This window comes from Anoplophora glabripennis, unplaced genomic scaffold (genome assembly GCF_000390285.2).
Source record: "Anoplophora glabripennis isolate ALB-LARVAE unplaced genomic scaffold, Agla_2.0 scaffold572, whole genome shotgun sequence".
NCBI lineage: Eukaryota > Metazoa > Arthropoda > Insecta > Coleoptera > Cerambycidae > Anoplophora > Anoplophora glabripennis.
Window position 1 is genome coordinate 305,900 of NW_019416660.1, and position 19,750 is coordinate 325,649.

Below are 19,750 nucleotides of genomic sequence, written 5' to 3' on the forward strand. Positions count from 1 at the left end.
ATATATATTTCTACCACCTGCACTGTTAGTTCGACCAGATCTGTATATGGGTATGGTTAAATAAATGTGGGAACAAGTTTTTCAAATATTTCAATGCCGAGTTGCCGCTTAGCAACCGAACCTGGTACATACCTTGAAGATATTGGTTCTTCAATAATTGACTTCGGAAAAACTATACAGGCGCTATTTGTGTTATTCACGGTGAATTGAAAAATTCATCTCGGCCTAAAAAAAGATAAAATCATGACCATTTCTGTGCAATTACTTTTTACACACCTTTCGAAATGGATTATCTCAACAACAGTGCATCGATGAGATTAATTCGACTTTTGGCAATGAAAAACCATCAAAAACCACTGTATATCGATGGTAAACAGAATTCAATCGTGGTCGTAGTTTGCTCACCAAGAAGTTTTCTGAGGATCAAGCAAAATTGGTTGTTGTTACAGAAAACATTGATGTTGTGCATGAACTAATATTGCAAGATCGCCACGTGACTTATCGTGAGATCCTTGGGCATTAGTAGGGCTAGATACATTGAATATTGCATGAACATTTGACCGCCAAAAAAAGTTGTTCACGTTGGATCCCACATAATTTGACAAAGGCTCGTATCAATTGGTCGAAAGAAATGCTCAAGAAATACGATTGTGGTGCTTCAAAACACGTCTATGACATCGTAACAGGTGACAAGTTATGGATCTATGCCTATCAGCTTCTAAGGGCTTCTAAGCAGTTGGTCGCGTTTTTTCGAAAAAATCATGGTAGCTGTACCATTAATGTAACATTGGACAATCAATTTTGAGTGGTACAAACCATTTGTTTGCCATAATTCTTTAGAAAAATAAGCTCAAACAAGAGACTGAAAAAGTCGAATTGATGAGTCATCCGCCGTGCAGACCTGATTTGGCACCCAATGACTTTTTTTATTCCGCACATGAAAGAATTATGAGGTCAACGTTGATGACTGAAGAAGCAGGCAATGCGTTTAAAATGTATGTTTTGGAATCGGAATGGAAAAAGGGCATTGAAAATTGGTTCAAGACCATGCAATGTATTGTTGTTCATGGAGAATATTTTGAAAAATAATGAAGCCATATACGATGATAAATTATTTTTTTGTTCTCTATTCCCAAAATATAAAATGCAACTCTCGTACTAATGAAGTCATGTATAAAAAAATAAATACTCTTTTTAATTATAATTCTTCATTTCGGCAATTAGGGAACGTTATTATTAATTGTTTCGGTTACCAGTACCTACCCAGCACATCATAACTAATAACAGCTTATTAAAAAAAAAGAAAATTTATTTGAACACAACAAATAAAACGATAAAAACGTTTTTCCATGTTCAATAACAATCATCAAACTCCTGTTTTTCGACCTTAACAAAAGGTATCTCTTTCGTTCTTTCTTCATTGTCTAAATTCTCACTTTTCTTAACTATATCACTTTTACTGTCACTTGTGTTCACGTCTGTCACTACAGTCACATTTTTAATATCGATTTCTTCTAGTTCTCTCTTGATCTTCTCCCTTGCCCGTTTAACATTCGGAGGTAGGTCGTTTAGGCGTTTGAACTCAGGGAAATATACAGGGTGACGTTCACGGATATGCTTGTATAATGCTTTATTCAGCGAAAAGCGTTTGTCGCAAACACTGCAACCAAACGGTTTGTCACCTGTGTGAATACGTTGGTGTTCTTTGGCCGTTGTGCTAAAAATATACAATTATTAAAACTTTTTGTAACTTTTCCAATCCCAACATGAGGAAGCAACAGTAGGGTCATTTTCATAAGCGAAATTGTATCTAAAAGTTATACTGTGTGTTTTTAAAGAATACCGTAAGCTATAATCCATTATTTTTGGTCCTATTTTAGAAGAAAAAAAAAAAGATTAATATTAGCAGCTCCAAAAGTACTACAACTGCTTAGGTATGTTTATTTCACTGAAGCATAATAACCGAAACTAGTTGGAAAGAATACTGAAAAAGTTTTATACTGAATTAAAAAAGACTAATTTTTTTCGTAATTACTACCAAAACAATATTTTGTTAATAAATGTTCAATAGTAACAAAATAATAATACGCACCAAATTAAAATGATATTAAAAAGGAACATGTTTTTTCATCAGTGTATGTAGTGAAGTAAAATTTTTCCTATTTTAGAATATATATACGCTAATACGATTTATTTATTACACAAAATAAGGATTTGTTCATTTTAATACGTCATTTAATTTCTCTTGAACCATTGGATTTCATCCAATAATACAGTTATTGCTACCTTTCAAAACTAATTGAAACTAATTAATGCCTTTGCGCTGTTCATGTAAGTCGAATCCATACCTTTTCATGCAGGGTCATAGTAATCACTATTTTTCCAGTGCATAGTTGAAACTTTTTTTGTTATAGATATCCTTAGGAAACTGTGTTTTAAATGTAATTCCTCTATACAGGGTGTCCCACCGTCGAACTTCATCGATGGATATATAGGGAACCGTAGGGCCTACCAAGCTAAAATATTTTCAAGGTCATCGTACTTACGGTTATACCGGAAGTCGATACTAACTTTCTTATTTTAAATGGAACCCCCTGTATATTATTGCATTTTTGGAAATATCATCAATTTTTAAGTTGAAAATATATAGCACACTCCATACTTAGGATTGACCAATTCCGAGATATTTTAATTTTTAAGCAAAAATTGACAGATGCAGACTGTCAGCAAAATTTAGTTTTCCCAGAAAAATAGGTTTACTTTTTTATGCAAATGGAACATTTTGTAGAGGAAGACCTAATTTATCGAATTTGACATGAAAATTTTCCAATTTTTATACAGGGTGGCTAAAACAAAATGATTGAATATGAAGTACAGAAAATGTGGAAAATGGAAACCGCTGATTTTTTTAACGTGTTCACATTATGCACTAAAATTAATTGTAACTTCTTTGAAGTCTCCCTATACCTAAACCCAGTGGTTTTCATTTTATTTACGAATAAACATTTCCCTTTTCTTAAAATGATGTTTCCATTTGTTTCGCACATTTTAGGTTTGCTGTGATAGGTAAGTAACAATTAACATGACAACTGTCACAGATTTTTAATTGTCAAATTTATTTTAATAAATGTTCAAAATATCTTCCTTCAACTTCCCAACTTCTAAACAATTTTCACACCTTAGTATTAGTTCCTTGTGGGTCGCTGCTCCGGTGATAGATGCTCACATGCTTGCCTTACTCTATGCATACAATTTTCCTTTGATGTTACTGGAGTAAACACTATTTTTTAGTGTCCCAAATAAAATAGCATATATAACTGGATTTTATTAGAGCATCGACCCACAAGGAACTAAATAAATTTGACAATTAAAAACCTGTGATAGTTGTCATGTTGATTGTTACCTGTCACGGCCAACCTAAAATCTGCGAAACAAATGGAAACATCATTTTAAGAAAAGGGAAATGTTTATTCGTAAATAAAATAAAAACCACTGGGTTTAGGTGTATAGGGAAACTTTAACAAAGTTACACTTAATTTTAGTACAGAATGCGAATATGTTAACAAATTAGGGGTTTCCAATTAAAAATTTCTAGTTTTCCACATTTTCTGAAATTCATATTCGATCATTTTTTTTGACCACCCTGTATAAAAATTGGAAAATTTTCATGTCAAATTCGATAAATTAGGTCTTCCTCTAGAAAATGTCCAATTTGCACAAAAAAATAAACCTGTTTCCGGGAAAACTAAATTTTGCTGACAGTCTGCATCTGTCAAATATTGCTTAAAAATCAAAATATCTCGGAAACGGTCAATCCTATGTATGTAGTGTGTTATATGTTTTCAACTTAAAAATAGATAATATTTCCAAAAATGCAATAATATACAGGGGGTTCCACCATCACAATTTCAAAAAAAATCTTTTGAGCGGTTTCCCAGATATCCATCAATGGAGTTCGTGATGGGACACCCTGTATAGATATGACCAATATTAAATTATACAGGGTGTAAGTTTAAGTGGGGGTCAGTTTTTTTTAGGGGCAATAGTACATGTTTCCCTGAATACGAATCAGAAATTCTTCATTTATTAATCAAATAAATAATCGAGTTATAATTAGTTTTTTAAATAGTATCAATGACCTCCGACATTGACCTAGTTTAACTGGACTGTACTACTGTCACTAGGTACAGTACACGTATGTAAAGAGATATGATATGTTTCCACTCTTTTTTCTTATTCAGCTACTTCAGCAGCGAATCGCTGGTAGACATAATAAATTAATCCAAAATAAATAAAATAGCAACAAAATTAAACCGTGAAAAATTTAACTTTAAGCAGACCCTGTTCTGAATGCTTACAAAGGGGGGCAGCAGAGGCTAGCGTCTTTTGTTCTGTTTACATGCTATATCTTTAATTTAAAAATTGGCTACCGCCAATTGTCTTCACGTGGTATGATATGACGAGATGGTAAATGCATTAAAAATAAACTGCCCTGTTAATTCGGCTAAACGGAAATGGCCGAATACATCATTACGGTTTTGTTTTCAACTATATCAGTTTACAAAAGTGGGTTCATATAGTGCCTTTATGTAATGAAATGTATAACCATATAAAGTTATTTATCTCAATGTTTAGTGACAGTACAGTGTATTCTTGTTTTTTCGTATGATATGAAGAAGCATGTATATGAATCAAGAAAGAGTTGATATGCTCTAATCATAGCAACTACTTTCTATTCGGGGAAAACGATTCTGCTGCAAGAAGACGATATCAGTTGGATTATCCCAACCATCAAGTGCTGAATAAGATGTTTGTGAGATTTGTTCAACATTTAATAAATTATGGAAGCTTTGAACACCAATATGCTAATGTTGGACGGGAACAAATTCAGAGAACGGGAAATTAGGAACCAGAAATTTTAATCGCGGTGGAAGAGGACCGTTGTACCAGTACAGGATGTGGTGGAGTATGAAAATTACTAAGAAAGGTTAAAGAAAGATTAAGTTTTCAAGACGGAATTTGAAAAAATACACTATTGAAACGAGTTTCCGAAGATCAAAGGTAGTCTCTGTATAAATGCGACCCCCACTCAAAAGTTACTTCCCATATAAATGCTTTGTTCCTAGAGCAGTCCAAAACAGTTTCCAACAATCAGACCTATGATCATTCCTATACAGGGTGTCCCGAAATTCATGCAACAAAATTTGGTCATAGATTCTTAAGACAAATTTAGAGGACCCGTATATTTTATTTTTGCCAACTGGTCCCCTCTTTCGGAGTTACAGCCTCCTGAAATCTGCACCTAAGAAGTCTTTTTTATATCTCAAAACCATGTTGTACGAGAATCACTAAATTTGGTACACAGGGGTATTATGACCTGTGGAATCTCACACCGCTGCGCTTTTTGACGAGAAACCCCCGTAGGACACTTTTTCGTGGGCCCCTTGTCTTTGGAACCAGAAAAATTTGGTCGCAAAATAATTTTATTTTTAAATAATTAGTTAGCTAGAAAACCATTGAATTTAGAAACTTATTTGTCTCTTGATATTTGTTTCGTAAAACTCAATGTTTTTGAGGAAAATGGCGAATCACAACATGCATTTGAACACATTTTGACATTTTTCTCGAAACATTGCGTTTTTCGAAAAACGTAAAAAGAGACAAAAAGTTTCTAAATTTAATGGCTTTCTAGTAGACTGATAATTTTTAAGAAATTTAAATATGCGACCAAATTTTTTTGCCCCAAAGACTAGGGGGCCCACAAAAAATTGTCTTAAGGGGGTTCCCCGCCAAAAAACTTAGCACCATCAGATTCCCGTGTCATAAAACCCCTGTGTACCAAATTTAGTGATTCTCATACAACAGGGTTCTGAGTAGTGATGGGCATAATCGACCAATTGTGATAATCGAGTTATAGGTAATCGAGTACTTCTAATAATCGAGTGATCACTCGAGACACGAGATATTGGTCGTTTTCATCTCAGCGGCGCACAAATATGTTTGTATTAGTCATATATTACTTATAAGCGTAGCTAAAAAAAAATAAAAAGCTCACGCACTTCAAAACCTAACCACTTTTTCGTTTTATTCTAAAAAAAAAAAGGTTACGCAATCAGTGACTACTTGCAGTATGCACTAACATTTTGGGGTGCAACCGTAGGGTAATAATCACTCGAGTGGTGGGAGTAAACATCTCGAGATATCTCGAGTGATCTCAATAATGGAGTACCAATCGATTTTTCACTCGAAATCTCCCATCACTAGTTCTGAGGTATAAAAAAAAATTATACTTAGGGGCAGACTTCAGGGGGCTGTAACTCCGAAAAAGGGGGCCACTTGGGAAAAATAACAAATACGGGTCCCCTAAATTTGTCTTAAGAATCTGTGACCAAATTTTGTTGCATGAATTTCGGGACATCCTGTATAATGCTTCCATAAAGTTCAAAATTAATTGTTTCGAATCAAAGGCGATTGCGTCTGACTGTTGGATATTATTTCTAATGCACTAAGAACAAAGATACGGTCATATCTATTTTGTCAGTTGACATTTGGAATTAACAGAGCACGATATATTTGTATGTGTGAACTAAACAAAGAAATAGAATGGGTAAAGGAATACTCAGCTGAATTGAACTACTAAGTAAATCAGGAAAATTAATTTAATAATTCAAAATTTTATGTGAAAATAAAATAAAGTAGAAAGTTAAACCTCACATTTGGCTAGTTCTTTTAGGTGAAATCTACTTGAAAAGTCTAGAACATATTTCAAGATATTTTCTCTGAATCCTTTCTAATTAGAGAATGTAGAATCCAGATAACAGAGGCATATTTAGTTTCATTCTGACAAAGAAATCAGTTGAACAAAAAAGTCACAAACCTTTATATTATTCAGAATTTCTAAAAATAGCTCTTAGATTCTTACAGATAATTGAGTCTATAAAGTTTATACAAGGAATAAAATTTAAGATTAATTGACAATTGCCTGTGGTATTTTTAGTCATTAAAATCAATGTTTTGTTTTTTAAAATTGGATAAAAATAACAGTTTTTAAAAAACACAAGATATAAAATATACTTCCAAAATAAATTAAATAGCAATGGAATTCCTAAAAATAAAATTAATGTAGGGAACTGATGACAACTTTTTTGGAAGCTTCTGAATTACGAAATTTTATTATGCCTACACAAATATCTTCATCAACAGTAAAAATGGAAAAAAATTACAGAACGAAAATGACCCCACTGTAGAATTGGATTTACCTGTGTGCAAAAAATTTGCCACAAACATTGCAAGGGAAAGGCTTCTCCCCAGTATGAGTTCTTTTATGACGGTTTAAATTTTCTAAAGTTAGGAACCCTTTTCCGCACTGCTGGCATGAGAACGGTTTCTCACCTGTATGAGTCATCATATGCCGCTTTAGGTTCTGTTGGGATGGAAAAGCTCTCATGCATAAATCACAACTATAAGGCCTTATACCTAAAAATTAAAGATTCAAAATGTAAGATAAATAAACCCTTACACCAAAAGGATAGGTCAAGGGGTTGATTTTATAAATTTAATTTGTCTAAACAAAAACGTCTACACAACACATTACGCTGTTTACGTCTCAGTTTTCGTTATCGAAATGGTCGTGTTATTTAATGCTGTAAAACAAAAATTTTTTAAAATCCCGCAAAAAAACTGGGCTTATTAGGCAGAAGAACTGTTTCACATAGTTCTTTAAATGTTGAGAGTTATTGGTTGAATATTCTCAATGACGAAATAAGTACTAGAAATGTGAACTAATTTTGATAATTTTTTTGTAAATTCAATGCTTTATTGTGAAAAATTGTGTACATTTTTATTTTTCAGTGTTGTCCTTTGCTAGCCACTACTATTTGCCATCTTTCGGGAAGCATCGCTTCGAAAGAACAACTCATCTTTTGATGCTATCCATCAATCAATCTAATTTTTCCTATCCTCATAAGATTGAAAGTGCTGATTAGCCAGGCCGTATTCCATGGATCGGAACAAGTAGTAATCCCATTTCAGTGTTTCTCAGTGGCGGCTCGTCGGGTGACGCAAGTGACGCACCGCTTCACCTAAAATTTCCGTTTGGTTGTGCAATTTAAAATTATTTTTAATTTTATATAAATTTTATAATTTAGGTATAATTCTATATTGAAAATGTATTGTGTTTGTTTGTCTTATACGCAGAAATCAACAGAATAATTCCGCGATTCTAAAAAACGCCTTCTAAAAAATAATTGCCTTCGTTGAGCGCGAACATCAACCTCGTACCAACAACGTAGAGTATACGCAAGTGACTCATATTGAAATTGGTATGTATCTGCTTCTCTCCGTAGCTCTCCGTACGGCGGTTGTCATGGCAACGAGGCAGCCAACGCATGTGTAAACTACGGCGTGGGAGAACGAGTGATGCAAAAGTTCAAGCAGCATTCTCATCGGCTCATCGGCATCGCCCAATCGCCCATCGCCTGTCTAGTCTATCGTGTTTAAACATATACGATACTTTGCCCAGTGCACGGTTATAACGGTTCTTTATTAATATTTGTTTTGTACCAGTAATTTGTAGAAATGTTTCCTATGCACGATCATGTATGTATTTTATTGGAAATGCCATTTTCCAGATGGAAAATTGAGGACAAAAAAGATTTTTTAAATTGCGAAAGACCTGTGCCTTCTCTCGATGTGGAAAAAAGGGGGAGATTAAAAGACAAAGTGTATGTTCGGAAGTTTCGGAATGAATGGTATTCGGAGTATAAGTGGTTGTGCGGATGTTTTTCAATTACTGATATTCTTTTTGATGTGTTACAGAAACGCTCACTAAATATTAATTATTGTATGTCACAAATTAAAAATACCCAAAAACTTTTAAATTAAAAAAGAAAGGAGAGGAATTTTAAAGAAATATTTGAATTAGGAAGCATAAAAGTGCCAGTACCAGTTAATTGTCGTGATGGACGAAAAACTTTGACAGTTCCTAGACATTTTTTTTAATATGGCGAATTCGCCGCTTAACATCTGTATCTGTACCTATCATTAAGTCCACGAGTCGAACTAATATTTCTATTTTTTATAAAATTTAAATCCTTTTCGCCAACGTCAGTTTTTCGGTAATATAGTAAATTCAACTAAAATTTCCAGATTCATTTAAAGCCGTTTGACATTGAAAATTTGAAAATTTTCGCCTGCGCCACTTTTATTTTTAATCAATCAATAAATATGCTTCACCTATTTTCATTGTCACGAGCCGCCACTGGTGTTTCTAAAAATTTTTTGACTTCATGAGCAACATGTTGAGCGTTGTCATGTTGAAAAATTACTTTATCGTGCTTTTGTTCGAATTGCGGCGGTTTTTTCTTCAATGCACGAATTAAATGCATCAATTGTGATGGTTTCATTCGGTTGAAGCAGTACACAACACCAATCTGGTCTCACCAAACAGCATGAGCTTCGAATCATGAATCATGGCTTTGACGTCAATGTTGATCAATAACCAGGCAAACCCCACGATTTTCTACATTTAGGATTATCATAGTGTATCTATTTTTCATCGCTAGTGCAAAAAAACCCTTTTTTTTCTCATTGAAACAATTAATCACACGTGAAAAATTGCCGTTCAACATCTCTCGACTTCAATTCGTATGGCACCCAATTTCTTTACTTTTGAATCATACTGAGTGTCATATTTAAACATTTGGAAGCTATTGTGCAATCAAAATTCAATGATTCAGCAAGTTTATCTTGCATTTGACATGAATCTTGGTCGAGTAATGCTTCCAGTACCTCATATTCGAACTTTTTTGGTTGTCACCTGTATCGAAATCACTTCTAAAACGTTGAAACCAATATTCACACATTTTTATCGATGAAGTATGTGCACCTTAAGTTTCTAACAACACTCTACGACTTTCAGCAGCACTTATCTTTGAATTAAATGTGAAAAGTAATTCGACATCTTCGGAGCTGAAGAAAAAAATATTGTTTACACTTCAGAAAATGACATATAATAAACAGTAAAGTCTAATGACACAGTTTTAACATAAATATAGTTAAATAAGTGTCTGATGCGATATACTTAGCATAAGTTATGCCATCTATTGTAAATCCCTCAAAATTAATTCACCGTCCCTTTAATAACAGGTTAAATATTATGTAACACTTCTATAGAAGGAAATAAACGAAACAAAAAAAAATCACATTTGACTTCAAGTCAATTTGATAATGAAGGTTTTAATAATGGAAAAAGGTTTTTCAAAATGTAAACTGTAATTATTGTAGTCGTGAAGAATTATCTATGTTCTCGTCTCTGGTTATGTACAACTAAATTTATAAAGTCAACCCCTCGACTGATTCTTTAGGACCAAAATGTTATTTATTTAAAAATTTTCTTTTCAGCGTGGCAGAAATACTCATTTCAGTAAAAAGAGTAAAATTTTTTAACACCATTCAAAAAATTACATCAAGTGATATTATTAATACGGAATTAAGGTTCAAAAATAAAAGCTATACATGTTCTCACTGATAATGTTGAAAATATGCTAAAAAGGGTTAGAAAATTTCATTAGTGTCAGAAAAATTAAAAATGCATGGTTTTTATAATTTCATGTACAATAGATATATAAAACAGTTAAAAATTATGGAGACAACATTTTCAAGTGGCTACAAAAAATAGGAATAGAAATAGAATTTTAAAATTATGATCGTGGTATACAAGCTCGCATATATTTTTCGTGTTTAATGCATGGCAATTAACTTTTTATTTGAATAAAAGTGTCTATTTGTTCACTGTCAACTGTGCTTAGTGCATATACCGTAAACATAAATGAACATCCAATAAAGGAAAAGTAATGACTTAAAAGCAATATAAAAGGCATATGAAACAGATAGAACGTAGATTGATGAAAAAAAAAGTAAAATGTGCAAACCGAGAATCCATATGGTAACTATGAAGAAGCTCACTGTATTGTAGTGAGACGTCGCCTTGTCAAATTGAAGATTATAACAGAACATCTATACTGTTCATTTTGCAAAGAGATCCTTTCAATTTTTGTTTCAAGTTGCAATTAGGTTATGTTGCATACAGGGTGTCCGGTAATTACGGGGAAAAAATGAAGGGTTATATAAAGCAGGTCAAACGAGTGCTAGTACTTCATATAAACTTTTTACTGAGGTGCCATTGTTGAGGAGTTATTGTCACTCAAAGTAAGAAGTTGAAAAATGAATATTGCCTATAATTTCTAAAGGGTTACTTTGATTAACTTGAAATTTAGGGGATCAAAGCAACTCATTCAAATGTATCTTTGTACATTTAAAATTGAATCAAACATATTTTATTATACAAGGACGGTTGAAATTATGTTCTAAAATTTACGCAACTTTGACAGAGCTGTCAAATATGACATTTCGTCCTTGCTGGCAGATAACCCTTTTACTTTTCTACAAAAAAGGTATACTTCATGACTTATGAAAAAGTGAAAGGTTGTCAAGACAATTAAATTCTTGTATTTTGCGTATAGCCCCAACCGGGGACTCAACGCAACAGAAAAAAGTTAAGAATGAAACACATGGATTAAAAGAGGTTACTCAACATAACATTTGGTGATAGGTGGATTGGGCGAGGCGGACAACACTTATGGGCACCTAGGTCACCAGATCTTAACCCCCTTGACTTCTTCTTGTGGGGTTAAAAGAATTGGTGTATTCAACTCCGGTTTATACAAAAGAAGAGTTGACGACAAGAATAGAACATCATTGTAATGAAATTAAACAGAATCCACAAATGCTATTTAGAGTGCAACAAAATTTACTGAAGTAATCTCATTTAATCCATATGTTTCATTCTTAACTTTTTTCTGTTGCCCCGGTTGTGTAGAGCTGAGTCGCTCATGAACGACTCGCACGAATGTGCCGGCACATAATCTCGTGCCTTAAACGAACAACTCGCAACGAAGGAGCTAATCGTTCATCGTTCATATCGGCACCTAATCTGTGACCGGCACTGAGCGAGCACTGAACATTGAACGAGCCGAGAGCCGAGCTCGATTGTTCCACTCCAGCTCCAGAGTCAGAGGTAAATACCACGACTCACGATTGGACTACATATGTGTGAATTCTCCATATAACGTTGACTGATTATCATGTCAGAAATATAATTTAGGAATAAGTGAGCCGCAAATGTAAAAATAAATGTTTATTATTAGAATACTGTAGAATATTTTAATAGTTAAAACAAAAAAATTTTAATTGTTTAAAACTGCAATAAATTATTATCAAGATATTAAAAATAGAATAAAGTTTATTTCTCCTAGGCATAAATAAACAGAAAAATTATTAAATTAACAAAATCATCTCAAATGCAGTTAATAATAATAATAATAATAGTAATAGTTAAAAAAATGTTTGCAAATTATGTAGATACCTATTACAAATTATAATTTAAAAATATAATTTGGGAGACTTTTTCAGCTTGTAAACTGCTTCATTTAGCAGTAACAATTTGCCCTGCTTTGGAAAAAATCCTCTCACACGGAACAGATGATGCTACGACATGTAATAAATAAGAGTTGTTAAATTATATAGAAAATAATAATAGAGAGAGAAATAGTTGTTTTTTTTTTAGGTGGAGTTTTCCTAGTTCAAAAAAAAGAACATAAAATCGATTAGCCATCCTTATATATGAAGGCGAAGGAAGTTGTAAAGAATAGGGTCATTTGTAATGATCACGATTTTGTTACTTGTCAAAGCATTTTCTGAATAAGTGCCACCTTCCACCAGTTGTGCATATTAGGCACAGCCACAACTCGAAAGAGCAAGAGTGAGCAAGAGACGAGTGTTTACTTGAGCAATTGTCAGCATATTCAACATTCAACATCTTGCACGTGTCGTTCAAATGAACGACTCGCATTGAACGGCACACTTAAATGAGTTGTGCCGCACGTGCCGACACATCCAAAATGAACGAGCGACCCAGCTCTACGGTTGTGGCTATACACAAAATACAAAAATTTAATTATCTTGACAACCGTTCATTCTTTCATAAGTCATGAAGTATACCTTTTTGTAGAAAAGTAACAGGGCTATCTGTCTGCGAGGGCGAAATATAAAATTTGACAGCTCTGTCAAAGTTGCATAAATTTTAGAACATAGTTTCGACCGTCCTTGTATAATAAAAAATATTTGATTCAATTTTAAATGTACAGAGATACATTTAAATGAGTTGCTTTGATCCCCCAAATTTCAAGTTAATCAAAGTAAGTCTTTAGAAATTATGGACAATATTTATTTTTCAACTTCTTAGTTTGAGTGACAATAACTCCTCAAGAATAAATAGCACCTAGGTAAAAAGTTTATATGAAGTACTAGCACTCGTTTGACCTGCTCCATATAACCCTTTATTTTTTCCTCGTAGTTACCGGACACCCTGTATGTTTTCGACTGGAATAATTTTATAGTCTATAATCGAGCTATTCAAATACAGCGCGTTAGTCAAAGTGTTAAATACAGCGTACAGTGTTGCCATATTTCCTTTCTTGGATCAGATGTTTGTTCAAATTTGTCAAAGTCAATATCTATTCTTTCCATTATCTCAATAATTACATTGTAAGTGCATATTTTTATTGTTTTAAAATGTTTAATAATATTTAATTCTTTAATTACAATTTTATTTTCTGGATCCTAACTATTTTCAAGAGCAATTTTGATTAAAGTATTTTCCACCCCCATAAGAGCCTGTGTATAAAGCATAATAACCGTATATTCCATTTCCTGAATTAGACCGAAAGTTTCCAGTTTTTCCTAATATGGTGAATAAAGAAGCAAACAATGTATGAGAAGGCTGTCTGCGATTCGGTTAAAGTTTTTCATATATTCTCTTAGCAGCGTGTCCACTAAAATGTTCCTGTACATAGGTATCATATCTCTCATTTCATAATTCGTACATTCATTGTGACGAGGCATTTTCAGAAACCATAGATAATTAGATGTATGTCAGAAACTAACTTTTGCAGAATACAAACTTAACAGTGATTTACCAGATTTGTTATGGTGTTTCGGATATGTAGTTATTTCCAAAAAATATGGGGTATCTCGGGTATGTGTTAATAAATATTTTCTGTAATATCTTCATAACTAAGCATAATTTTGACTTTTGATAGGTATGTATTTTTTGTGTAGAATAAAATTATGTACCTATTTTTGATAGCTGTGTGTAAAAATTTAAATGTAGAAAAATTTTACAGAATATTCTCAAAAGGTTGTAGTAAAATGCCCTGTATGATTTAACCTAATAGGAACATAATCGCTGTATACTCCATGAAGAGAAACTAAGCAACAGCAAATTTTTCGCAAAACGGTTAACTGGGTTCTCAGTTAAGGAGAAAACAAGAAATAAAAAAATAAACTATAACACCCTGTAACTTTTTTTGTGATATTTTTCATTTAAGCAAGTTTGGTTAAGGTGACACCATTTGGGTTCTAGATTATACCCTTGAAGTATGTAACATTTGTTGGGTGACACCCTGTATAGTGCACATAAAATATCCACATATACTTGGCCATACAATATCCATAATTCCGACAAATGGTCACATCTAAAATAATTAATGAAAATTTATTTATTTTGTATCCTATATTTTGAACCAAGACTTTTTAATATAATCGTTACATTTTTGCCTAGATTACCCCACTCTTCCATTACCTATATACAATAAGTATTGTTTTTGTATACTACATTATGCAAATTATCAATAAAAATATGAATAAATGATTCCAATCAACAATATGAGTGTCTGACTCAATATCTGAAAAAGTAAAAATAATCTCACCTGTATGGGAGTTAATATGTCTCCTCAAGTGACTTGCGTTGCAAAACGCTTTATCACACAAATTGCATTTGAACTCCCTAACGCCCCCATGCATCTTTAAGTGGAAATTTAAAGAAAACATATGCTTGTAGGTCTTTCCACAGATAGTACAGGAAAATGGATTTGGTGTAGTACCATCGTGTGTGTCCATATGAGCCAAAAGTTGCTTTGTGCTCTTCATTATTTTATTGCAAACCGGACATGGCATGGACCTTTTAGTAACCTTGTCATCTTCATGAGACTTTTTGTGTTTTCTCAGTCTCGCCTTCGTCTTGAAAGCACTATTACAGAAGTCACAAACGAATGGTCTATCACCTACAAAAAATTATCTAATGTAAATCAAGCTGAAAGACAGCAACATACATTAATGTGTTAATAATTACATATTATATTATTCAGTGTTGTTTTCATGCGATTTACATGGAAAATTCAGTTTTAATTCTAAATGGCATCATAAAATTTCAAATACTAGAAGTCATAGACCTTTATTTAAGAAATTATTAGGTAAATATTGTTATTACATATCACATCATTATCATTTTAAAAGTTAAGTAATAGAAATAGAAGCTATTTTTGCAAAATGAAAAAATAGAACGTCAAGTTTTATGTCTTTTAATAGTTACTTATTTCAGTAAAAGAAAGTATCTAATTTATATTGTCCAAAATAGGAAGATGTGCCTCTAAAGAGGGTTTTTTATTCAATACCTCTGAATCTTGTTGGAATAAATAAGTAAATGAAATTTTAGATATTCTAATTATTTTACTCTCATCAGGATAAATTAAAACTCACTCTAGAGTTTGATTTGGAAATAGATCAGAACTAATAATGTCGGAGTAAAAACTACTTTTTGTGAGCAGTTTTTTCTACTCCAGTGGTTAGTCCCCAAAATGAAATTAATAAAAACAAATTTACAACACTTCTGCAGTCATCTACAATTGTACTACAGCCAAATTTCACCCATAGAGTCACTTATCTGTCAAAAGAGGAGCGATTAAGAGAGCGACCAGCGCCAAACTGGGAGAAAAAAACGGCCCGGGAATTTTTCAAACTAGCGGCCCTAAAAAATTCTAAACTGACTCGGCTTGCCATAGTAAAAAGTAAACGGATTTTTCTAGTGTACAGTTTTGAAATAGTCGTTATTTATGCCGAATTGTCCAAAGTTGAGAAGTTTGAAAATTTTTAAATGTATTATTTTTTATATTATCCATCAATTAGTTTATGATTTCTTTTATTTTTTTCAGTGGATAATTTTACCTTACATTCGACTACTTTTAAGCACTTTACTCGGTAACTTTTTACTAGAGACTTTTCTAAATCCATCAAGCCATAGAATACGAATTTGTATTCTATAAGACATGAAAATATGAGAGCTGTAATCTAAGAACTTAATTCTAGAATAAACCACAATTATTTGTACGAAAATAAAACCAAAAAAAGCGTATTGTTAAATCATATGTATTAACCTAATAGTATACAAAAGAATTACATACATGTAAAACTTAATTTTAATAATTTCAGCAATTTCGATTAAAATACATCTGACAAATCTGAAAATAATATTATAGTAAAAGCTTATTTTTAAAACTTGGATGTTTTGAAGTTAGTAAGTCAATTACAGCGTTAATCGTGATCTTGTTTAAAATATCATTTTCAGAGTTCATAAATATAAAGGCTTCTAATTTTTCTTGTCCGATGGAATTTCGCAACCAATTTTTGATAAATTTTAAAATACTAAACAATCGCTCACAAACCATCTGCATAAAAGAAAGAGTTAGGATATTTGTATGCTAAACTAAGCGTTGGATAAGTGCCCGTAAGAAGATTATACTTGTTTAAAATTCTATAGCAGCACACAGCATAGTTTTTGCAAAATTTTTTTGTTTTTCTTTACTTTGACTGTCTTTAACATTCGAAGTAATTTCATCATCATCTATGTCACCATTATGACTAACATCGTCATCATCGTCATTACCGGTTAAAAGCTCAATATCACTATTATCCACGTCATCATTTTGTTCGTATTCGTCCAAAGGTGACGATTTAATTTTTCGCCAATTATTTGTTAAATGTAGCATTTCTTCTCTTGCTTTTTCGGCAGAAGTATCTGGATTAAAAAATTGCAATTTTTCGAAGAGTTCTTCAAAGGCAGGTGATTTTAAACCTTTATATAGGCTTTCCCCAGCCTATATAAGGTTTACTCAGCTACCTTCGGTTTTACTATAATATTGATACTAGGTTTTACTTGCTTTTCCCTGCCTATTAGAGTTTAACTCACACCTGTTTGCAGTTTTGCAAATAATGAACTTCCTTTATCCCAAAAGCATCTGTGGTTTAACTTGCATGTCTCTTAAATAAATTGTCCAAGAAAAAAACAATTATTTTTTTTGATTTCCACTCTAAAAGTTTAAAATTTTTGAAATATATCTAATTAAATGTTGGGCGAAGCGGCCCTTTCGGGCCGCGGCCCATCGGGAGTTTTCCCTTTTTTCCCTATGGCCAGTCCGGCGCTGAGAGCGACTTACAATGTTACTCCACTATCTCTGCTGTAACAACCGCAGCTCTTGTATTATTTCCAAGTCTCAATACAAAATACAAAAATCATATTTGTTTTCAAAAGAAAGGTGTTCTCATTGGACTTCAACAGAATGTACTACCATTTTCAAGTAATATCAACCTTAAAATTCTATCAGGAAAGTGTTGATCACAAATCGACTGTAGGTAATTAATTTACCAAATTTCATCACTAGATTATATGTTCAAAAATAAGAAGAAAAGTTCCAATAAACCAATAATCCAAAAGTTTTCTAAGGGAACTATAAGCCCTTTTGAAGAGCGCATAATTAAAGGTCAGTAACATTTTGAGACATATTTTTAGTACCTTATTTGTCATGTAAATAACTTAAAGGTATATTTGAAATAGAAATGGCAAGATGAGCCTACGAAATAAAGGAGGAAATAAATTAAACTTCATTTATAAAGGCTTTAAATCAGTGTTGCTCAAAAGCCAACCGGCGTAAAATAAATCTTTATATCTAAGAAAATGTATAGAAATTGCAGGTAAACTAACAACAAATAACGTGTTTATTTAAATATATTTGTCATTGGTTTTATAAGCTATATTTTCAAATAAGTTACAGTAAGGCTGATGCTTGCTGACAAATTATGACCTTTTATGGGCTGGATCTGATAAATCACACATTTATCATTTATTACCTTACTATTAAAATGCAAGTAACAAATTGCTTATTTTTGCAGGAAGCATTCTTAGATCTGAGAGTACCGCCTCCTAGTTTTTAGTCTTGCATTTGTAGTGATAGATACATGCCAATGAAAAAGAAAATTGGAATAATATACATATATTTTTTATAGATTTTAGATGAAAAATATTACATGTAATTTTGAATAAAATTTTGAAAAGGAAACCACAAGAGTAATTTAGTGTATGAACTTGAGTAATACTTTCCACACCTTGCTCTCTACTTCTTTTGTATTATTTGTAAGTAATATTTGAGTAATTAGTTACAAAAATGAGTATTGCAGATGTATAAATTTTGGCCAGAGGTTTCCCTTTCATAAATTTTGGTATAACACCTACCCGAGTGTGTTTTCATATGATCTTCCAAATGGGCAAACTGTGTAAACTTCCTCTGACAAATATTGCACTCATATCGCCTCTCACCTGTATGAATACGCATATGCTTACTTAGATTACCATTAACTGAAAACTTTTTCCCACAAACTTTACATGAATACGGCTGTTCCCCAGTATGCTTCCTAGAATGAACAGTTAACTGTGTATTGTCTCTAAATTGTTTTTCACATCCGCAACACTTATAACACTTTTCATACAACCTTCTCGATTTAAAATGTATTTCTAATTCAAACTCATCAGCAAATTTTTGTTTACAAACTCTACACGTAAATTCATCCTCATCTTCATCACTTAACGAGTCCTCAGAGTCTGTTTTTTCTTGTATTTCATCATTCATTTCCTGAGAAATTTTAGAGAGACAAGTATTTTCATAAATTGTATTTATTTCATTTCGATTTTCAGATGAGTTGTCATGTAAGACTTCAATAGTTTCATTGTCTTGTGAAACATGATTCATAAAAGCATCAGCACTACTTTCCTTTACATCGACATCACCTTGCAAACTGACAAATTCTGGTTTATCTTGTATAAAAGTGTCTTCTTCCAATTTAACACTAACCTCGGGAACCATAGTTTTCACAACGGCTAAATCGTCACTGTCATCCTCTGGCTCTTCTTTTATATAAACATCATTTTTTAAAGCCATTATAACAACTATTAACAGTAGGTTAAGTTTTTCTATGAAAAAAATTACCTACACGAACATATTTTGTGACAAACGACTGAATATAGCACTATGTAACATGTTTTTCACTGCAAGATAAACAGTACTTTAAAAATACTGTTTTGAAATATTTAATTAAAAACTACCTTCAATGACATCAAAGACATGACCAAAACACGATAAATTTTGATAAATAAAAAAAATATTTAGAAAAAAATTGACATTTGACTGTGTACTTCCTTGGCATCATTTTGACAGACGACACTAGTGATGGGAGATTTCGAGTGAAAAATCGAGTGGTTCTCGATTATTGAGATCACTCGAGATATCTCGAGATGTTTACTCCCACCACTCGAGTGATTATTACCCTACGGTTGCACCCTAAAATGTTAGTGCATACTGCAAATAGTCACTGATTGCGTAACCTTTTTTTTAGAATAAAACGAAAAAGTGGTTAGGTTTTGAAGTGCGTGAGCTTTTTTTTTTTAGCTACGCTTATAAGTAATATATGACTAATACAAACATATTTGTGCGCCGCTGGGATGAAAACCATGGATATCTCGTAT

At 32.5% G+C, this 19,750-nt stretch overlaps 1 protein-coding gene across 2 annotated transcripts; it reads right to left on the reverse strand.

Annotated features, from left to right (window-relative positions):
• Nucleotides 1-1,294: 1,294 nt before the first annotated feature.
• Nucleotides 1,295-19,417, reverse strand: LOC108913213 (zinc finger protein OZF-like). Of its 2 annotated transcripts, XM_018718720.1 has the most exons (5): nucleotides 19,331-19,417; nucleotides 18,464-19,273; nucleotides 14,829-15,182; nucleotides 7,260-7,476; nucleotides 1,295-1,717 (listed from the first exon to the last, which is right to left on the reverse strand). In XM_018718720.1, the coding sequence occupies exons 2-5, from the start codon at nucleotides 19,164-19,166 to the stop codon at nucleotides 1,354-1,356; spliced, it is 1,638 nt and encodes a 545-aa protein (XP_018574236.1). In that variant the 5' UTR covers nucleotides 19,167-19,273; nucleotides 19,331-19,417; the 3' UTR covers nucleotides 1,295-1,353. The 2 variants fall into 2 exon arrangements, with proteins under 2 accessions (XP_018574236.1, XP_018574234.1); XM_018718718.1 differs by having other exon boundaries at nucleotides 18,464-19,411.
• Nucleotides 19,418-19,750: the final 333 nt, after the last annotated feature.

What these genes read in the sequence shown, in the direction of transcription:
- LOC108913213 (XM_018718720.1), bottom strand. Translation starts at nt 19,166, where the DNA reads ATGGCTTTAAAAAATGATGTTTATATAAAAGAAGAGCCAGAGGATGAC. An exon ending in TCATATGAAAACACACTCGG is followed by an intron (nt 15,183 to 18,463) that starts GTAGGTGTTATA and finishes AATTTTTTGTAG; the next exon opens with GTGATAGACCATTCGTTTGT. An exon ending in GGCAAATTTTTTGCACACAG is followed by an intron (nt 1,718 to 7,259) that starts GTAAATCCAATT and finishes GTATATTTTTAG; the next exon opens with CACAACGGCCAAAGAACACC.